This window comes from Anastrepha ludens, chromosome 4 (assembly GCF_028408465.1).
Source record: "Anastrepha ludens isolate Willacy chromosome 4, idAnaLude1.1, whole genome shotgun sequence".
Classification (NCBI taxonomy): Eukaryota; Metazoa; Arthropoda; class Insecta; order Diptera; family Tephritidae; genus Anastrepha; species Anastrepha ludens.
Window position 1 is genome coordinate 96,389,927 of NC_071500.1, and position 19,463 is coordinate 96,409,389.

At 36.8% G+C, this 19,463-nt stretch overlaps 1 protein-coding gene across 1 annotated transcript; it reads left to right on the forward strand.

Annotated features, from left to right (window-relative positions):
• Nucleotides 1–9,359: 9,359 nt before the first annotated feature.
• Nucleotides 9,360–10,416, forward strand: LOC128862110 (cell death protein rpr). The gene has a single exon (XM_054100542.1). It carries the CDS (start codon nucleotides 9,657–9,659, stop codon nucleotides 9,849–9,851), a length of 195 nt encoding a protein of 64 aa, XP_053956517.1. The 5' UTR covers nucleotides 9,360–9,656; the 3' UTR covers nucleotides 9,852–10,416.
• Nucleotides 10,417–19,463: the final 9,047 nt, after the last annotated feature.

Here is a 19,463-nt window from a genome sequence, read left to right on the forward strand (position 1 = left end):
CATATATGCTGTGTGTGTGCGTAAAAAGGCGGAAACCAGCCAAAACGCGCACAACAATGCCGAAAATCCATGACGTGCAGAGTGGCCTGACCCCGGCCAAGGTTCTATTACAATGCGTCTAAGCGAAATAGCAAGCGGAAGCTAGTAGAAAGAAAGAAGATGAAAGCATACTAATAATATTATACCCATATACAGACCACGCCCCTTGATGACTGTGACAGTGAAACGAAAAAAAGAAAATAAAATAAAGAGAAAATTAAGTTGCCAAAAAACCAAAAAAAAACCGAAAATAGAAGAAAGGCAAAGTCAGAGTCGTAAGGGCGATGGCGGGCAGTAGGCAAACCCAGAAGACAGCCAGCGCTGCTAAAGAGGCAGACACAATAAAACGCAGCCTAAGGGCAATAAATGCACGTAAACACACACAAACGCATCGAAAATTACTTCGACTGCAAACATACGCAGAGGTAAATTGCGCGAGAACAACCCTTGAATGGAGTTGGGTTTGAAATGAGAGAAAAAACGAACAAAAATGAAAAATAAAAATAAATCAAATAAAACAAATAAGAAATCTCACAAAAAGGGTCTACGAACCAAAAAGAAGATAGAGAAAGTGAAAAAAGAGCATTAATGTGCGTAGAGAGCAAGCAAGATTCTTCAAGATACCAGGTGCTGATACTTTACTTATGAATGTGTGTATATACATACATACTCGTACATGTATGTATTTGAAATGAGCGGAGTTCTACCAAAGAAAAAACCTGTAAATGTTTGGTGATATCGGTGATATCTCTTCGCTCGCGCGAAGCATACTTTTACTCTATAACGGCTCTCAAATTTCGTACACCGTTTATTCAACTCTCGTTCTCTTTAATACGCATACAACAATGCTGGCGCTACTGATTTCAAGCGCTAGCGATTACCACTGCCGATTTGATAATAACTTCTTATTTACGTTGCTCTGCTCAAAGAAATCTCAAACCACAAAATTTCAGTAACAAAGTTGGCGGTTTGACATAATAATCGTAAATAAATCACCAAACTGAGTAAAGGGTGTTTCTTTCAGGTGTGGATAAACTTAAAGGAAAAATGTCACAGAAAATATGTTTAATATTCATAAATTTTGTTACATTTGATAAATAATTTCAATCATAAATAAGTCTCCAGACTCAGTAAAGGGTGTTTTTGTAGAGGTGGATAAACTTAAAAGAAAATTGACACATAATTTTTTTTTTAATATTCATAAATGTTGCTACATTTGATAGATAATTTCATGCCATTGATGTTCAAATATGATTTCGGGCTTGTGGCAGGTGCGACTGACGCGTTCATGGCACAATATGTCGCAATTGTACAAAATTACAAGAAGAAAAAAATTTTCTTCTCCCTATTTTCCTACAGGTTCTAGGTGTGAGTTTGACAGGCGCTACGTGTGTGAAAATGGGTTGTGGAGTTATTTTTAACTTTTAATTCTTTAAATTGCTTGTTTTGAGATTGTGTTTAAATCCCGACTTATAGAACAAAAGTAATTTAAAATTTGTTTAAAAAATTCAGTTCACTGAAAATACTAGTGTTACATTTTTGAACTCTGAAATAAATTAGTGTAAGCAAAAAAAAAAACAAAAAACGGTTAATTATTGTTTCATACTATTGTCAGAATGTATGGAAACCCTTTTTGCATTAATTTTAATACGACTTACATCTGTACAATGAATATGAGTGACAATTTTCGAAATTTCCAATATTTTCATACTAAATCAGGCTGCCTTATCTGCCCATTGAAGGTCACAAAAAGCTATCAAAACGGCGCTTTATTGCTACTTGGGGAGGGTCAGACTGGCGCTTCAACCAGGCTACCTTTCGGCAATAGCAGCTCAAATTTTGGCTTCCAAGTGCTCAATTGTTTGCAGTTTCGTGGCATGGGCATGTAAATTTACATATACCCAGAAATTTTCCAATTTTTTCATAGTAAATCAGGCTGCCGTTCATTACATAAATAACTCTGCTTCGCTGTAGGTATCTGCATATTGAAGGTCTTAAAATGGTATCAAAACGGCGCTTTATTGCTACTTTGGAGTGAGACTTGTGCTTCAACCAGGCTACCTTTCGGCAAAAACGGCTCGAATTTTGGCTTCCAACTGCTCAATTGTTTGCAGAGTCTCGGCATAGGTATGTAAATTTACATATACCCAGAAACTTTCCAATTTTTTCATAGTAAATCAGGCTGCCTTTCATTACATCAATAGCACTGGTTCGCTGTAGATATCTGCCCATTGAAGGTCTTACTTGGGGAGGGTCAGACTGGCGCTTCAACCAGGCTACCTTCCGGCAATAGCAGCTCAAATTTTGGCTTCCAAGTGCTCAATTGTTTGCAGTTTCGTGGCATGGGCATGTAATTTTACATATACTCAAAGAAAGTACACTAAGGTAGTCAAATAATACAGATGAAGTGTCTAGGGACCCATCGGGACTTATATTTAATACTATTTCGACTATGACTTATAGATTATCGTCGCGAATCGAGTCCAGTTTTTTAATAATTGCAAACGTTGCGCAGGTGGGAGTCTATTCATAATGAATTGTCAAGCCAAACTGACGTCAAAGCAAGAGAGAGCTGTCTAATCGGCTGCCATAGAAAACAATTTTTGCCAATTTAAAGCTTTTCGCCTCTCAAATCAGCTTTTCGCCTACAAATCATACATCCCATTGATGGCATCTGGTAGAAGCAATTAGAAAAAAAAAACACTTCACGATAGGAGAATTATGGCGGAGTCTCGTTACGTGATTGAACGATATAACAAGTAATTCGGGCTAAGTGCACACATCGAAGAGCTACAAGCCTTCCACGGTCCTTTTAATCAAAAAGGTGCGGACCAAAACTGTTTTAATAAAGGAAATCTATATATGTAATTGTGAAATTAGGAAGCCTGTAAGCTGAATTAAGATTAATAGAAAAATCAAGTTTTGCAGAGTTTCCTTTTAACCAACTAAATAAAAAGTGATTTTACCTCCAAGGGCGAATCGCCAAATCAAAAGATGGTTACCTTGTACAAATTTTTCTCATCCGTGGCGATCTTATGCAGTCAGACTTCCTTTCAACTATTCAACATTTTTCTACCAAAACTATTCTTTTAGAATTTCACAATTTAATTCAGTCTTTTCAATTATTGACCACAAAATCGAAAATTTGGTTCGCGTTGCAATAAAATTTTAACTGAAACTTACGCTAAAACCCAAGTGAAACAGTGCCATTCTTTACTTGTGCTTTCCGCTGCAAGTTTTGTAGCCCCTTTTTTCTGTTTCAAGCAGCGTTTCGTATAACAAACAACTACAACAACAACAAACGCTTTTTCGTTAAGAGTTATTTTCTCCAGTAATACACAAATCAAAGAGAAATTTTTTCTGACAACTTGCTTTCAATAAAACTAGTCAGAAAAACATTTTTAAATTTTTACTATACCGGCTCCCAGCCACCTACATACATATGTATGTACAGTGGCTCAATAAAGAACTCGGACAAACCTTAGTTAAAACTTTGTATAAAAAACACTGCTAAAATAAGGGCAATTTGAAACAATATTTTTCGATTTCTAAATGCTTTATTTATATAATTTAAGAAATAACAAAAACATAAGATAAGTCGTGTCCACTTCTTTTACAATAACAAAAAACTTTCAAAATGCGGAGAATTCATGCCAAAAAAGAACTCGGACATGGAAATTAATTTTACTTTAAAAGCCAATAAAAATAAAAAATAATATTTTGTGGGAAACCCTTTGGATTTAATAACAGCATTTAGTCGTTTCGGCATAGACTCCACCAAATTTCTGCAAACGGAAGGATCAATTTTAGGCCATTCGTCCTTATTAGCAGCTTCGAGGTCCTTTTTGTTTGAAATTTTGTGATTTTTGAGTTAATTCTCCAAATGCGCCCATAAATGCTCAATTACGTTTATTTCAGGGGACTGTGGTGGAGTTTCGAGCACTTTCGGGCAGTTATACATCAAGCACAAGCGAATATCAAGCGCCTTATGCTTGTGGTCATTGTCTTGGTAAAAATAAAATTGTTCCTTTATACCCAATTTTTCAGCACTTTGAATTGAATTTCTTTTTAAAATTGAAAGATATTGCTTGTGATCCATTATGCTATCAACAAAAAAAAGATTTCCGGGTCCGGAGGCGGACATACATCCCCAAACCATCACTGAACCGCCACCGTGTTTAACAGTGGCACGCAGGTTTTTCTCTTTCAGCTCCTCATTTGGCTTCCTCCATACACACGACTGCCCATCTGCTCTGAATATGTTGTATTTGCTTTCGTCGCAAAATATCACATCTTTCCAGAGTTCAATGTCCTTATTTTTATAGGTTTTTGCAAAATTAATTCGTTTGTTTTTATTTTCCTTACTAATGTAGAGTTTTTTTCTTGCGACTCTGCCATAGAGATAGTTTTTTCTTAGAACTAATCGCAAAGTTTCTGCATTGCAGTCAATTTCAAGATGTTCTTTAACTTGTGTTGTAAGTTTTGGAGCACTTAAATGAGGATTTGCCCTGACTTGGTTTACTATCCAACGCTCGTTAGCGTCCGTAAAAAGCTTTGGCCGTCCTGATTTCACTTCGTTTTCTACAGATTTTGTTTCTTTAAAGCGTTTTATGGTGTCACATACAGTTGTTCGCGGTCGATTTACAAGTTTGCCTATTTCACGCATGGTTTTTCCATTTTTATGTTGCTCAATAATTATTTTTCGCACTTCCACCGAAGTTTGGCCACGTTGTCGACTCATTTTACAAAAAAGAAAAAAGAAAATGCGTACTTGACACAATTTACTTCCAAAACTGTCGGTCGTTCCTAAATTGACTATATATAATTTAAAAAATGGGATTCCCCCATTTAATCTGTCAGAAATTACGAAGTGATGCCAGATGTCCGAGTTCTTTTTTGGCGTGAATTCTCCTCATTTTGAAAGTTTTTTGTTATTGTAAAAGAAGTGTACACGACTTATCTTATGTTTTTGTTATTTCTTAAATTATATAAATAAAGCATTTAGAAATCGAAAAATATTGTTTCAAATTGCCTTTATTTTAGCAGTGTTTTTTATACAAAGTTTTAACTAAGGTTTGTCCGAGTTCTTTATTGAGCCACTGTATGTACATATGTATTTAGATTAACCATTGAGTAAGTAATTAATTATTATTATATTATTAATAACTCAACGGATTAACTCATGGAATGGTGCATCAACTCTCTCGCGGTTAGAATAGTTATGCAGTCATCGGTTAGTGCAATCACTGAAGAAATTTCAATAGATTGCCGTGTCAGTGACGTGGTTTATAACCGTTTCAAAGTTTACAAAAATTGTTGTTCTTCTTACAATCGGTTGCGTGTGTGTGACGAAGTTGACGATTTTTGCTCCAGCCGGAACCTGTAGGTGCTCTAGATGCACGAGCTCACTCTTATTTGTTCATTGTTGTTGCATACTTATTTTTATTAGGCTTTGCGTTTATCTTGCCAATGAGCACACCAACTAAGTGCGAGTAAATTAACGACGATGAGAGAATAACAAGGTCTACATGCTCAAACATGTTTTTATGTGCTTCACAGCAACAGCAATCTTGAACAATGGACGATGGTAAATCAGACTTTGCGAATACGAATGAGAGATGTCAACAAAAATGTACAAAAACAGTTGGCTCGTCCCAGAGTGCAATTTGTGAACATCAATTCCCATGTGAAGTGGGAGTGAATAGCAGCAGAGAATAATCCAGAACGACACGGTGTTACCGGACAAATATTGTTAGAAATCTGTTAAGTAATAAAAAAAATACGAAAACTGCAAATAAAATTTAATATATTAATATATATTTTTCGGCTTTCTCGACAAAAATCGATTGAAAATGTTGATGCATATATTTTTAAAATCAATTATAGGCGAAACAAGACTCACTAGTAAAATTTTTAAAAGAAATTATGAGATTAATGGAAAATAAAAAAAATTTGTTTGAAAAAAGTTTTATGTCAGTTAATGTATTATATGTAACATGTTTTTATTTGAAAAACAAAAAAACAAAAAAAAATCATTTTAAATATTCATGATATAGACAAGGGTGTCTGTTGTCTCCGCTTTTACTTACATTATATTTAAATGACATAAGTACATGAAGACGTGGCCAATATTATTTATTATACTATTTATATAATTCAATTGTACTACACCTTTTAATCTTAAATATTGTAAAATTTGTATTTTAGTTTTGAGGGACTAACTTAAATGCCTGTTCTGAATTTTGTTAGACATTAATGAATAAATAAAAATAAAATTAAATAAAATAAACAAATATATCGAAGACATGAATATAAGAGTGCTGCTATATACTGATGACACAGTAATAATGACAGATGAAGTAGACATGTTTCAAAGTATGATCAACAAGTTAAAGATTTACTGCAACAATTGGAATATGGAGGCAAGTTAGAAGAAATCAGCAATAATGGTGTTTAAACAGGGAGGAAAATGTTTGCATCGAGAAAAATGGCAATTTAGAGGTGTAAAGATAATAATATCAAACGAGAATTGCTATCTAGGAGTAGTAGTGACCCCTAAAATGAGCTTTCAAAAACACCTTACAAAGCGTAACACTTCAGCAAAAAATTAGTATGAATACAATTTGGACAAGCTTCTTTTCTTAAAAAGAGGTATAAATCTCAGCTCAAATGGCAAATGTTTCAAGCCATATGCTGAGCCGTTCAAAGTTATGCCGCTCAAGAACGGGAGTACACTCTATTTGAAGAAGTAGACAAACCCTAACTTTACTTTGATAAGCAAATCGTAAGACTTCCGGGGTGCTCGCCCACTTATGTCATACTGTTGGAAATGAATATGGAAAGTGGGCACATCTATACTCTTGTAATACATCTAAATTATATACAAAGAAAAATTTTTGAGTAAAGCAACAGGAGACAACTGACACTGAAAGTTTTGCGAAGAAACCTATTCTGGGCGGAATTACCTAATCAAATAGAAACGGAATTCAATTTAAGATGGGATGATAGGTATTTAAACCTAAATGTTTGGAAAGAGGAAAAAAAAGAAACGCTTATCATGATGACAAATAATAAAACTCGAGATAGAATGTGGGAATGGTCGCAAAATAGTGCCGAAGGAAATACATAAACATTTAGACTTCAACACAGGAAAAACTTGGATGATAAAATTAGTAGGTACAACATATCTGTAATATTTAAAGCAAGATGCAATCTTTTGAAATTAAATGGTATCTATAATAATAATACGGTGGCCGCCGTAGCCGAATGGGTTGGTGCGTGACTACCATTTGGAATTCAGAGAGAACGTAGGTTCGAATCTCGATGAAACACCATAATTAAGAGAAAGTTTTTTCTAATAGCAGTCGCCCCTCGGCAGGTAATGGCAAGCCTCCGAGTGCATTTCTGGCATGAAAAAGCTCCTCATATCTGCCGTTCAGAGTCGGCTTGAAACTGTAGGTCTCTCCATTTGTGGAACAACATCAAGATGCGCGAGGAGGAGCTCGGCCAAACACCCAAAAAGGGTCTACGCGCCAATTATATATACATATATGTAAATAATCTACATGAAAATGCAGGCGTTGAACATTTTATTGGAAGATGTCCAATATTATCACAATTCCGTGTTGCAAATTTTCAAATAACAACTTGGACACATTAAGATATGGCGAATGTGTTGAATGGAAAAATTATGAGTCTTAGAAAAAGCTAGTTTCTTACATAACTGGTGCTTTAAAGGACAGAAAATTAGTTATAAATGAATTTACGTTCTAAATATATTGGATATACCAGCAAACGACTTTCAAGGCCATTGCCGTATATTTTTCACTTATTTGTTTAAAAACTCTAGTTTTTAGTCTGTAAGCAAATATTGCGAACTTAAAATATAAATAAAGAGCTTTTATTCTATTCACGATACATTGAATAGCACAAAAAACACATCAAAAAGTAAAAAGCCTACTCACTGCCAAACTTATGCAGCCCTTAAAACATTGCTTGCGTTATTGTGGTTAACTCTCATAGCCTCGGTCTTGGCGATGTTGACCTCCAGTCCAATAGTGGAGAATAACGAACGAGGAACTCATCCTTAGGAAAATCAAACGCAGGAAGTGGCGATGGATGGGTAAGACATTGATAAAACTACCAGATAGCATCACAGGAATAGCCGACCAAAAAACACTTGGAGAAGGTCGATGCTGCGCAAACTAGCAGATGCCGAGATCTCATGAGACAGTGCAAAAATAGCAGCACAGAACCGCGTACAATGGAAGAGTCTTGTCGAGGCCCTATGTTCCCGAGAGAAGTGAACAAGGAAAAAAGATGATTTTTACATTGCTTATAATATATAGTAATAAAAACTTATAGTAATAAAACAAATCAAGTAAATATAAGTTTTCATTTACATAGATATTTATATGATGAAGCAAATAGTTGTCAAAAAGTACAAAAAAAGAATTATCATCAAGTGGTGCCAGATATATTCACTTTGTATATTTCGTTGTATATAATTTAGATTTTGTCTTGATACTTTTTTTTTGATATTTTTTTGAAAATTTGTTAAAATAATCTTTACCTGTTTTAATATATTTTTGTTTATTTGTAAAATATTTATAATTTCAGGATAAATTCTCACTTGGTACTTGTTTTTGAGATTTTTCTGAAAATTTGTTAAAATAATTCTTTTAGGGTTTTAATATATTTTTATTAATTTGTAAAAAATCTACAATTTGAGGACACATTTTCACTTGATACTTTTTTTGTGATTTTTCTGAAATTTAGTCAAAATAATCTTTAACTGTTTTAACATATTTTTGTTTATTTGTAAAAACTCTACAATTTGAGGATACATTTTCACTTCTGGCAGCACTAACAAATGGTGCTCGTAGTACCTGACTGTGTTTTTTTGTTGCAACTGAGAGATACACAACCTGGCATGATACTCTCGATTGTGATACACAACTACGTATGCGAGTATATGCACATACGAGTATGCATACATATTCATCTACATGAATAGCAAATGTTAGTGACTTGACTTCGAAACATTGCGAGAGTACAATCAAAGGGAGTATGCGCAATCTGATGCTCGCTGTCGGCATCTAAAAGCGTTCAGTAGAAATATTTTGTATTAAAGTTAAGGCCAGGCAGCAGATACTTTCTGCTCACCGTTTTCGTGTGTACATATGTGTATGTAATATGTATTAACATTGCCTGTTGCGTGCTCTCGAGCAGTTCTTTCCGCTTTTGATTGCGAGCTGTGAGTGTTTTGGTTATAAATACAGCTCCGTATTGTTTTACTCATGCATTTACTTGTAAACCAATCAGCAAATCGGACGTATATACGCACTCTTGTTAAGCCATAAGAAAGCACGTGAATTTCGTAACAACATCGCAGATACTAAATTGGGAAAAGCAATTTTTGTTTTTTTGTATAAAAGAAAAACACTATCGGAAAAGAGACATTTAAGTGTGAAAGAAAAAAGTTAATATCTGCTTTCTAGTTTTCCGTAAAAAAGCGCTGTAAATGTAGTTCACTTTAGTGAAATAAAACAAAAATTGTAATAAATTGTGTTAAAAATCAGAAAATTTAAAATTCCTACATCCTTCAACACAACGAAATGGCCTTCGCTTACTATATCCCCGACCAGGCTACGCTATTGCGGCGCGCCAACCTGCAGGAGCAGCAAATACTACGCGCTCGCCAAGCCTATTGGCGTTTTGTGCTAACGCTAATCTGGGATTTGTTGCATCAGTATGTGCAGTATGAGCGCCAAAGCATGGGCAGATGTCGACTACCCAGATTTCTCCATTGAAAGACAACACAGCGCACACCTGAGTGTGAGTCAAGTTCAACAAAGAAACGAAAAGCACCAAAAAATATATGCATACTTGAAACAATTCGTATTTATATTTAAATGAAATAGTTTAAAATTCGCCTCAGAATCTTACAAACAAAAAAACAAATTAGCTGTAAAACACATTTTTTTTTATACACGCAAAAATTCACTACTTCACATTTCTACAAACTGCATATTTCATCATGACGAAAATAATTTCACCACAAAAGAACCTACCATCGAAGTAACCAACACCAACTAGCATTGCACACGTCGTCTGCGATTTCTTCAACCTGCACGCAGTTCAGCTGGCGTGCGCCAAAAAAAAACCGGCTTTCTCTCACTTAAAACCCTGCGTCAACCGATTGGATTAGTCACTCGGTTACAAGCGGAGCAAAACACAAAAAAAAAAAAAAACCAAGCATAAACTTATTAATTTGCGCGTTCAGTAACCGTGCGAAAAAAGAAATTTACATTTTTTTGTGTGCCCAATTTTTTGTCGTCCAAGGTTAACGAAAGCAACAAATGAAAATTTTGTTTACCTTGCATTTGTGTCCGTCTTTGCAATATTTTCTTATCCACTTACCAATCGCAATGTAGTTGTGTGTTTTTGTTTTATTTCTCATCAAAGTGATTGTGATAAGTCTCTATGGTTTCTAAAAATACATAATAGAATAAGTTTATAAAAAATGACTGTATTAAAAATCTCTACATAAGGCATTAATTATAAGGAACAAACGTAAATATTAAGCGATGATACATAGAAACGAAAGACACAAATACTTTATAAGAAAATGTATTAGAATTGTAAGAGAATGAAATAAATGGCTCGCTCATTGATAAACAGAAATGCTGATGGTCTTTTATCATTTGTTCATACGGAAAAGAAAGGAAGAAGAAGAAGTGGCTAGGCCACTGTAGCGGCGGAAAAGTAATCGGAGCAGCGTGCGATAAAAATCAAATTTTTTTGTTATCCAGTAAATGTTGAAAATGCACGTGAAGCTATAGATTTTGTCTATGCATACTATAATTTTTCATTGATTCATTGGTTTAATTTTTGAAGGACTTATAATTTTCAATGGACAACATTTTTTTTTAAATTTTTTTTAAATATTTATACTCACTCTATGATATTAATTTGAATAGCAAAAAAGGAGGAAATATTCAGCTGGTAAGACATTTTTTTTTTTTTTTGCATTCCGATAGGGCAAAATTTCATTTGAGGAAAGTTGAGCTATTTTTTACCTCTTCTTCAATGCACTAACTTTCGTAAAATTTTTTAAAAATATTTATGCTCACTCTATGATATTAATTTGAATAGCGAAAATAAGAGGGATATCCAGATGGTAAGAAACATTTTTTTTTTACATTCCGCTAGAGCAAAATTTCATATCAGGAAAGTTGTACTATGTTTTTCCCTCTTTATAAATTAGCACACATACATCCATACATAATCTGGTGGATAATTTCATGGTATTTATTTTTGAATAAAAAATCCGATATATGTTCACCGCGACTTCGTACTACTTTTGCCAATAAATCTGGTGGACTGGATATTACAATAAATCGGTTTTTATGCGCTCTGTATGGCAAGTTGCACCGCTTTCTTGGAACCAAATATCGTCAATATTTAACTGACAAGTTTTTGGAAACATAAATCATATCAGCATGGCTCGATAGCGGCCGACATTCAGCGTAGCGGCATTTTGAAATAAATGATGTCCCCATTACTCCATGAACTGCGTGAACAGATTTGTTTAATTTTTTTGTTTTTCAAAGTAAATTCCCACAATTTGATGCCTTGTCAAAACTTACTGAACAGAAATATCAACACAGTCTGCCATTCTCAGCTGTCAAACCATAGTTATCGATATCCATAGCACGCACGCATGCAGCTTTAAAAAATAAAAATAAAAAAAAAATTAAATAAAAAAAATTAATAATAAAACAAAGATATATAAAATATAAAAAAAAAACGAAGATAAAAAAATTGCTCTATTTACCCAGGTGTTTGTGCCACTTATGCATCAGTACTGAGCACAAAGTCATCACTAGTTTGAAAGTTTCATCTGCCTCCCTACCTAACCTGCAAGTTCCAATACACTTTATTGGGTTATTAGGTATTTAGATGATGATTCAATCTGCAATGCCCTGCCTCATAATAATAATAATGAACTGTTGCACCTTCGATAGAGTACATTGGCGAGTCCTAGCCTGCTGTGCTTAATACATAGTTCACTTTTCATGCCAAGCGTCAATTACACTCTTCATTAAAATGAAATCTTTTCCAAAATAAATTGGCATCTGATAGAGGGAAGAAAAACAGAAAAATATACTGTTATTGGCGATTCCAAAGCTGAATTTTTTACAAACAAAAATAAAGAATTATACAAACTAACGGAAATCCGCTGCATATTTTGCACAACAGTCAGGGCACTAATAAAAAGGATATGCAGGCAATAATCTGAATGAGTAACAACGACAACAGCAGCTTGTAATAAAAAAACTGCAAATGTGCCCTTTCAGCTATTTCCAGTTATTTTTATTAGCGTCAATAAAATTATGGTCAACTAAAAAAGATAACTGAAAGCGCAATTGAATAGGAAAAATAAAAAAAAAATCACCAGCAACCAACTGAAAGGAAATAAAATCTAAATTCAAGAAGAAAATGTACGAAAATGAGTCTACGTTGCAAAACTACAAGGTGGCACAAAATTAATCACCCTTTCGGAACATTCGCGTTAGATTTATGTGAAAATGCAAAAATTTTCAGATCTGATTTGAAATATATTTATAATATATATATAGATTTAATGGAAATGCCTTTAGTTTGTGACGACAACTCGTATTTCATGTCGTATGGTTCAAGTATTCTGGAGTTTGTTGTAAATTTTGCTGAAAATTTGTTTATTTGTAGGTCTGAGTATAATAAGAAGTGGGCTGAAAAAATTTTGAAAAAAAAACATTAATAATTTTTTTATTTTATTAAATAATGAAAATTTTGGTACATAAGTAAATTTTTTACAGCTGAAGTATTTTCGGGTTTGTTTTCAATTAAAATTGATTTTTAATTTTTGCGCCGTGTGTTTTAGAATATAAATCGAAAATGTATGAAAATTCTCCCGTAAAACATTTAGGGACTCTTAAATATAGGAAAATAGGATAGTTAGGTATTAATGAAAAAAATGATATTGTAAATAAATGAGCAAGGCTCAAACTATTTTTTTCACAAAACTTTAGAAAAATTAAACAAAAAAATTATGAGTGCATTAAATTTCAAATTGCGAAAAGAGCCGAAAAACACTACTTTCAAAAACTCTTTATCGAAATTTTCAGCTCAAAATATTTTTTTTTTTTTTTTCAATTCAAATGTTGACAAATTCGGCCATCCCTGAACACCAATTTTTAATGACTTGCTGGAGGACTTCGGTCGGTCGGTCGGTATCTCGTAATAACTTTAGTAGTCTTGGCTTACCACATTTCAATCGAGGCTGGTTTATACGCAAATAAAAGTCCAAAGGCGTGACATCACACAATCTTGGTAGCCAATTCACTAGTGCGATATGAAAGATAAATTGCTCACCCAAACGATGACGCAGTAAATCCATTGCTTCACGGGCTGTGTGGCAAGTAGCGCCGTCTTGTTAGAACCAAAAGTTGCGGAGATTATGGGCTTTAATTTTCGGCATCAAAAAGTCGTTTATCATGGCGCTAAAGCTCTCTCCATTCACCATTGACGCCGGCATCGTCTTTGAAGAAATATGTTCCTACGACAGTCGGTTCTACGTTACCGGAACGACCCGGATTTATATCCGGCCAAGGACTGTCACTCCAGCAGCATTTCCTGTGAATGTATGGGGATTGTTTATGCTGCTACAACAACAAGAAATATGGGGCCTATATACCCAAATGGTTGTTTTCAAAAGATTTAATGTCTATTTTTGATTGGCTTCGGATTGCTCTTCAGCCCAAATACGTAAATTTTGCTTATTTACGCCGCCATTAAGTTGAAAATAGCCTCATCACTCAACACCAATAGTTGGCCTGAGCGCCAACTGTGTTTTTTTAACTTTTAAGAATAGTTATAAACTTTCCTATTTTGGCCACTCGCTCCAGCCTTATTCGAGAAAATTTGAAATAAATTGAGTGCTGATCTAGAGGATTTCAAAAATTGTGGCCATTCCCTGGGGGCATCTGATTGACTGATAATTTTCACTAAGCTAAGCTAGAAAATGTAGGTTAGGTTAGGTTATGGCGGTAGTCAGTCAGTACGACCAACTCACGTAGTCCTTACATGTCCGTTGGGATATCACTGTGCTGCACGGAAATCTCATTTACTTTCCTTCGTGGAACCATTTAGTGGCTCTTATAAAGCGCAGCATTGGTCCCATCCTCACGCCAGGCAGCTCTGTAAAAGATTTGAAAAAGTATTTAGCTAGACAACTGCTCTGATTTGAGCTAAGGCAGGCTAGTTGTTACGCATGTAGCTTCATCTCTCCATGACTTATTGTCCTCTTGGATAATGTTGTTTCTGATTATTACTTTACTCGTGGCCAAAGGTATTCTAATGGTACTTTTATCACTGAGCAGTTGAAAAGCACCTAATCGGCTTTACAATTTCCCTCAATTTTTCTGTGCCCCGGAACCCAAATAATACTGACATTGAGTACGACGCTAATATCATTTCAGGCTGCATGACATTCTTGTGCAACCTTCGATCTTAGTATAGCCATACTCATTGATTTAATGATCGTCTGGCTATACGAGAATATATTTTTAGTGGTTTTTGTTACGGCATGTGTATTTAGATATGTAGCCACTTTTTAATAGGTAGAAACTCTGCCTGATATACGCTACAGTAGTCTGGCAGTCAAATGGATAGTTCAAGTCTTAATTCCTTCGATAATTGAAGAGCTTGACGAAGGTGAGTCGCGGAATAGAATACTCTCTTTCTTGTTTGTGACTATTCAGAGTGTGCAAAATAGAAGCGTGACTAAACCACCGGTCTTTGAATAGCGCCATACTTTTTTTGAGTCTAAGCGCCGAGGCGGTGGCCACATGTTTCCCTACGAGATTTAATGGAAGCAAATTGATTAGCACTTCCAGCGCTTTGTTTGAGGTAGTCTTCGAGGCACCAGAGATGCATAAAAGAGCTGTTCTTTGGACCATACTCATGATTTTAAAGTAAGTCGCCTTTTGAACAGGTGGCCACCATACAAGTATTCTATACATTAAGATTGGCCTAACTACCGAAGTATAGAGCCAGTGCGTAATCCGAGGTGTTAGTCCCCATTTGATACCGACCGCTTCTTTGCAAGTATATAATGCAACGTTGGCCTTCTTTACTCTTTCCTCAATATTATATTTCCACGTGAGTTTCCTGTCCAATATGAGTCCTAAGTACTTGACATTCTCTTTCAAAGGAATCTCCACACCCACAATAGATTTATTTCACTCTTTGCGGGGATTATACCGAGTCTCCAGAAAAAGAATATCCATGGTTGATGAATTTATAGTCTGTGATATATAGAAAAAAGAAAAACATACCAGAGGACTACTTTCAGGCAAGCAGTTTCGGTAAATCCGATTGATTTTTTTCCTCTCGGGAGCATAGGGCCTCGACAAGACTCTTTCATCGTACACAGTTCTGTGCTGTTGTTTTTGCACCGTCCCAAATGATGTTGGCATCTGCTAGTTCGAGCACCATCGAACTTCTCCAAGTGTTTTTTGGTTGACCGCGACCTCTGCTCCCTTGCGGGTCCCAGTCAAGTGCCATCCTCGTGATGCTATCAGGTGGTTTTCTCTGTGTGTGACCTATTCATCGCCACTTTTTGCGTTTGATTTGGCAAAGGATGGGTTCCTCGGACGTTAATCTCCACAGTTCGTCGTTTCTGATGGTGTTTAGTCAGAATATTCCGCAGATGATGTGGAGGCATTTGTGTATCTATCTACCTTGCGTTATTGCGGTTAACTCTCATAGCCTTGGTCTTGGGTATGTTGACTTCCAGTCCGACAGTGCGTGCCTGCGCGACTAGTTTGTTCGCCTTCGGTTGCATGTCAGAGAGTTTGTGAGAGAGGAGGCAGATGTCTTCGGCAAAGTCCAGGTCCTAAAGATGCTTGGTGAAACTCCATACGATGGTTTTTTTGTGCAGTGTGAGTTGGCTCATGACGTCATCAAGGTCGATGGCGAAGAGAAGGGGCGACAGAGGACAACCTTGCCTTACACCTGCGTTGGTAGTGAATGGATTGGTGATATCGCTTTTGGGAAGCACTGCCGGTTCGGAGTTCTCATAGAGGGCATTGATGAGGCGGATTATCTTGGCGGGAACTCCCTTTTCACTCAGAGCCAGCCATATTGCGTCTCGTTTGATAGTGTCGAACGCCTCCTTAAAGTCTACGAACAGCATGCAGAGCGGGGAGCGCCACTCAACCACTTGCTCTACTATAATCCAAAGTGTGTTGGCTTGGTCAACACAGCTTCGATGAGGGCGAAAGCCAGCTTGCTCGTCTCTTAAGGAGCGTTGGATAACTTTGAGTCTGGTTTGTATGATCACGGCTAGAATTTTGTAAGTGGTGTTATGTACCCTATGTACTTCCTATTCCTCGCCAGTTGCCGCAGTTACGCCTTTCTTGGGCAGCTTTACTATGATGCCTTTGATCAGGACGGAGACAGCTTTTAATTGCTCCAGGCGGCGGTGATGTGGGGATGAAGAATTTTCGCTAATATTTGCGGGCCGGTAATCATTAGTTCAGGCTGTATGCTTTTTTCGCCCGCAGTTTTATTGAGCTTCAGCTGCTTAATTGCATCCTTAATCTCCACTAGGCTGGGGTAGGATCACTTCAAAGCAAGGTATACTGCTAAGAGCAATGTTGTATTCCTTCTATCGGTGTAACAGGTCATCATTGTTAATAAAGCGTCATTCAGATCTCTGATCGGCTGGTTGCTGTTACTCTGCTGGTTGGTTAGGCGGCCAACTATGCGGTACAGCTGTCTCATGTTGTTTACTCCTGCTGCCGCTTCGGCATCGCTAGCAAAGTCTTCACGAACTTTCTCTTATCGTTTCTGGCCGATTTCTTTACTTGCTCGCCATCTCTCTGTAGGCTGACCGAAGGGAGCCATCGCTGTGAAGTTGCCTTTTAAGTTCATTTCTGCGCTTAATGATGCCCCAAGTGGTGAGAGAGATCCATGGTAGTTTTTAATAATAAGTCACTGAGATCACTTTCTAGGGCCTCTTCATTCAAACAATTTCATGTTCACTTTAGTCTTTTTATTCACAAGAAAATACGATCCACATTTTATGCAAGAGATGCGTTAACATTAATTTTCCAAAGCTACTTTGTCGCAGTAAAGGCAAAAAACCCATCGTTTATGTGCTTGTGTGCGTAGAAAGCGTGAAGGAAAGAACAACATTGCCACATTGCCACATTGCCACTCCCAACATCAGCAGCAACAGTTCAAGCACCTTCCAGCAGGATAAAGAGATAAGTAAGCAATGTTGACAATATCTCAGCGCCACAAAATATGCAAGGACTATGCGCTCGTATGTAGTGGTGTTGGTGTGAATTTTTCCACAGCGAAAGGCAAATGAAAAGTAGGTGTGTTTATGAATAGTTTTAATGGCTTATCATTGTTTATTGTTGCTTCAAAAAATAGCCATAAACGTGAGGGGCAAAATGTAATCGAGAAAAATGCAATTTTTCGCATTGCTTACATTTCTCGCATGCACTTAAATTTCACGCAGCGCACACGCAAGCAAACAAACACTAAACTAAACAACGAAAAGAAAGTTGTGTGGGCAACACCCCGGTCATAAAAAAGGGATAACTCAGGAAAACAATGCCGGCACAAGAGAATGCACAGGATGGCGAAAAATTGAAAAGCGCAGCTCAAAACAAAAAAAAAAAAAACCAATGCACAGCCAACATGTTGTGACACTCAAGCGCGAGGCGCTGTTTAGTATAAGAATCCGGCTGACAGCTCACTTGCGCGCTCGCCTTTGCTCGCTCAAGCCAAGAGCAGTTGGCAACATTCCATCAGCGTGTGAAATTATGATAAATGTGCAGCAATGCAACAGCTATTCTTGCAACTATTTTTTTTTTCTACCGCTTTTTACTAGCTTTTACTGCTGACTTTTTCCCGCTTCCTTGTATGCAGCACCTCTGCCATCTTTTCTTTGCTTTTGCTCTGCGTTGCTACGTGCCATCAGCGGTGATCGTAAAAAATGTCACTGACTACTTCACTCTACTTTCACTGCTTTGTATCACTTCGTGTGCCGTGTTGGCTTCTATCATTGTTGTTGGTTTTGTAACTATGTACTTGGTATCATTTCGCCTTTCGGTTATAAATGCAAAATTTCATTTGCTCCTCCCTTTGGTGGGCTTTGGTGGCTTTGAAAAGTGGTTGCGGATTTTGATTGCATTTTCTTTTAATTAAATTAGCGTTTTTATAGTTGCGTTGCGTTGTCGTAAAAATGATGGAAATTCGAAGATAAGGGTGGGATTAAGTTCAGAGATCTTGTGAGAAGATGAAGGTGCGTGAAAATTTTTGAAAGAAGTTTTCGAATGAATATTTAAACTTAACGTATTTTTTAAATTAAGTGGAATTTAAGGGAATGTCATTGGGGAGATTAAGAAAAAATACTGTGCCAGGGACGACAATGCCGAGATTACGCGATTCTGATATATTAGGTTGGGAAAAAAGAAATGTCGTATTTTTGATCGAAATTTCACGCTTTATTTAACGTTCTTAGAATTATCCGATTCAAGTCAAATATGCCCCGTTTTGTTCGCAAACTTGTTGCCAATTAGAAGGCCCTCCTTATTTGTAAAAAACTCAGACAATCAGTTTTCACAAGCCGCTTTTGAGGCCAACTTGGTATCACCAAGGGCGTTTTGCATGTACCGAAAGAGATGATAGTCACTTGGTGCCTGGTCCGGACTATAAGGTGGGTGCGATAGGACATCCCATCCGAGCTCCCGTAGCTTCTGGCGGGTCATCAAAGATGTGTGAGGACGAGCGTTGTCCTGGTGGAACACAACACCATTCCTATTGACCAATTCTGGCCGCTTCTGGTCAATCGCCTGCTTCAAACGATCAAGTTGCTCACAGTAGAGGACCGAATTAAGGGTATGGCCATAGTTGAGCAGCTCATAGTGGATAATTCCCTTCCAATCCCACCAAACACACAGCAAAACCATCCTGGCGGTCAATCCGGGCTTGGCGATGGTTTGGGCCAACTCGCCGCTTCTCGACCACGATCTTTTTCGCTTGGCGTTGTCGTATGGGATCCACTTTTCATCGCCAGTCACCATCCGCTTCAAAAATGGGTCAAGTTCGCTCCGTTTTAGCAGAGAATCGCAATCGTTGATTCGGTCCAATCTTCTGCAAATGGTTCGAAACGGTTTTGTGGTCTACACCTAGTTCCTGACTAATCGAGCGAATGCTCACATGCCGGTCTCTTTGGATAATTTCAACGATTTTATCAGTCTCTACGACGATTGGCCTACCAGTACGGGGTGCATCTTCGAAATCTACTACACCAGAACGAAATCGATCGAACCAACGCTGTGCTGTGCGATTCGTTACAG

Bases quoted from the DNA above. Each gene is read 5' to 3' on its own strand.
- LOC128862110 (XM_054100542.1), top strand. From the start codon at position 9,657: ATGGCCTTCGCTTACTATATCCCCGACCAGGCTACGCTATTGCGGCGC.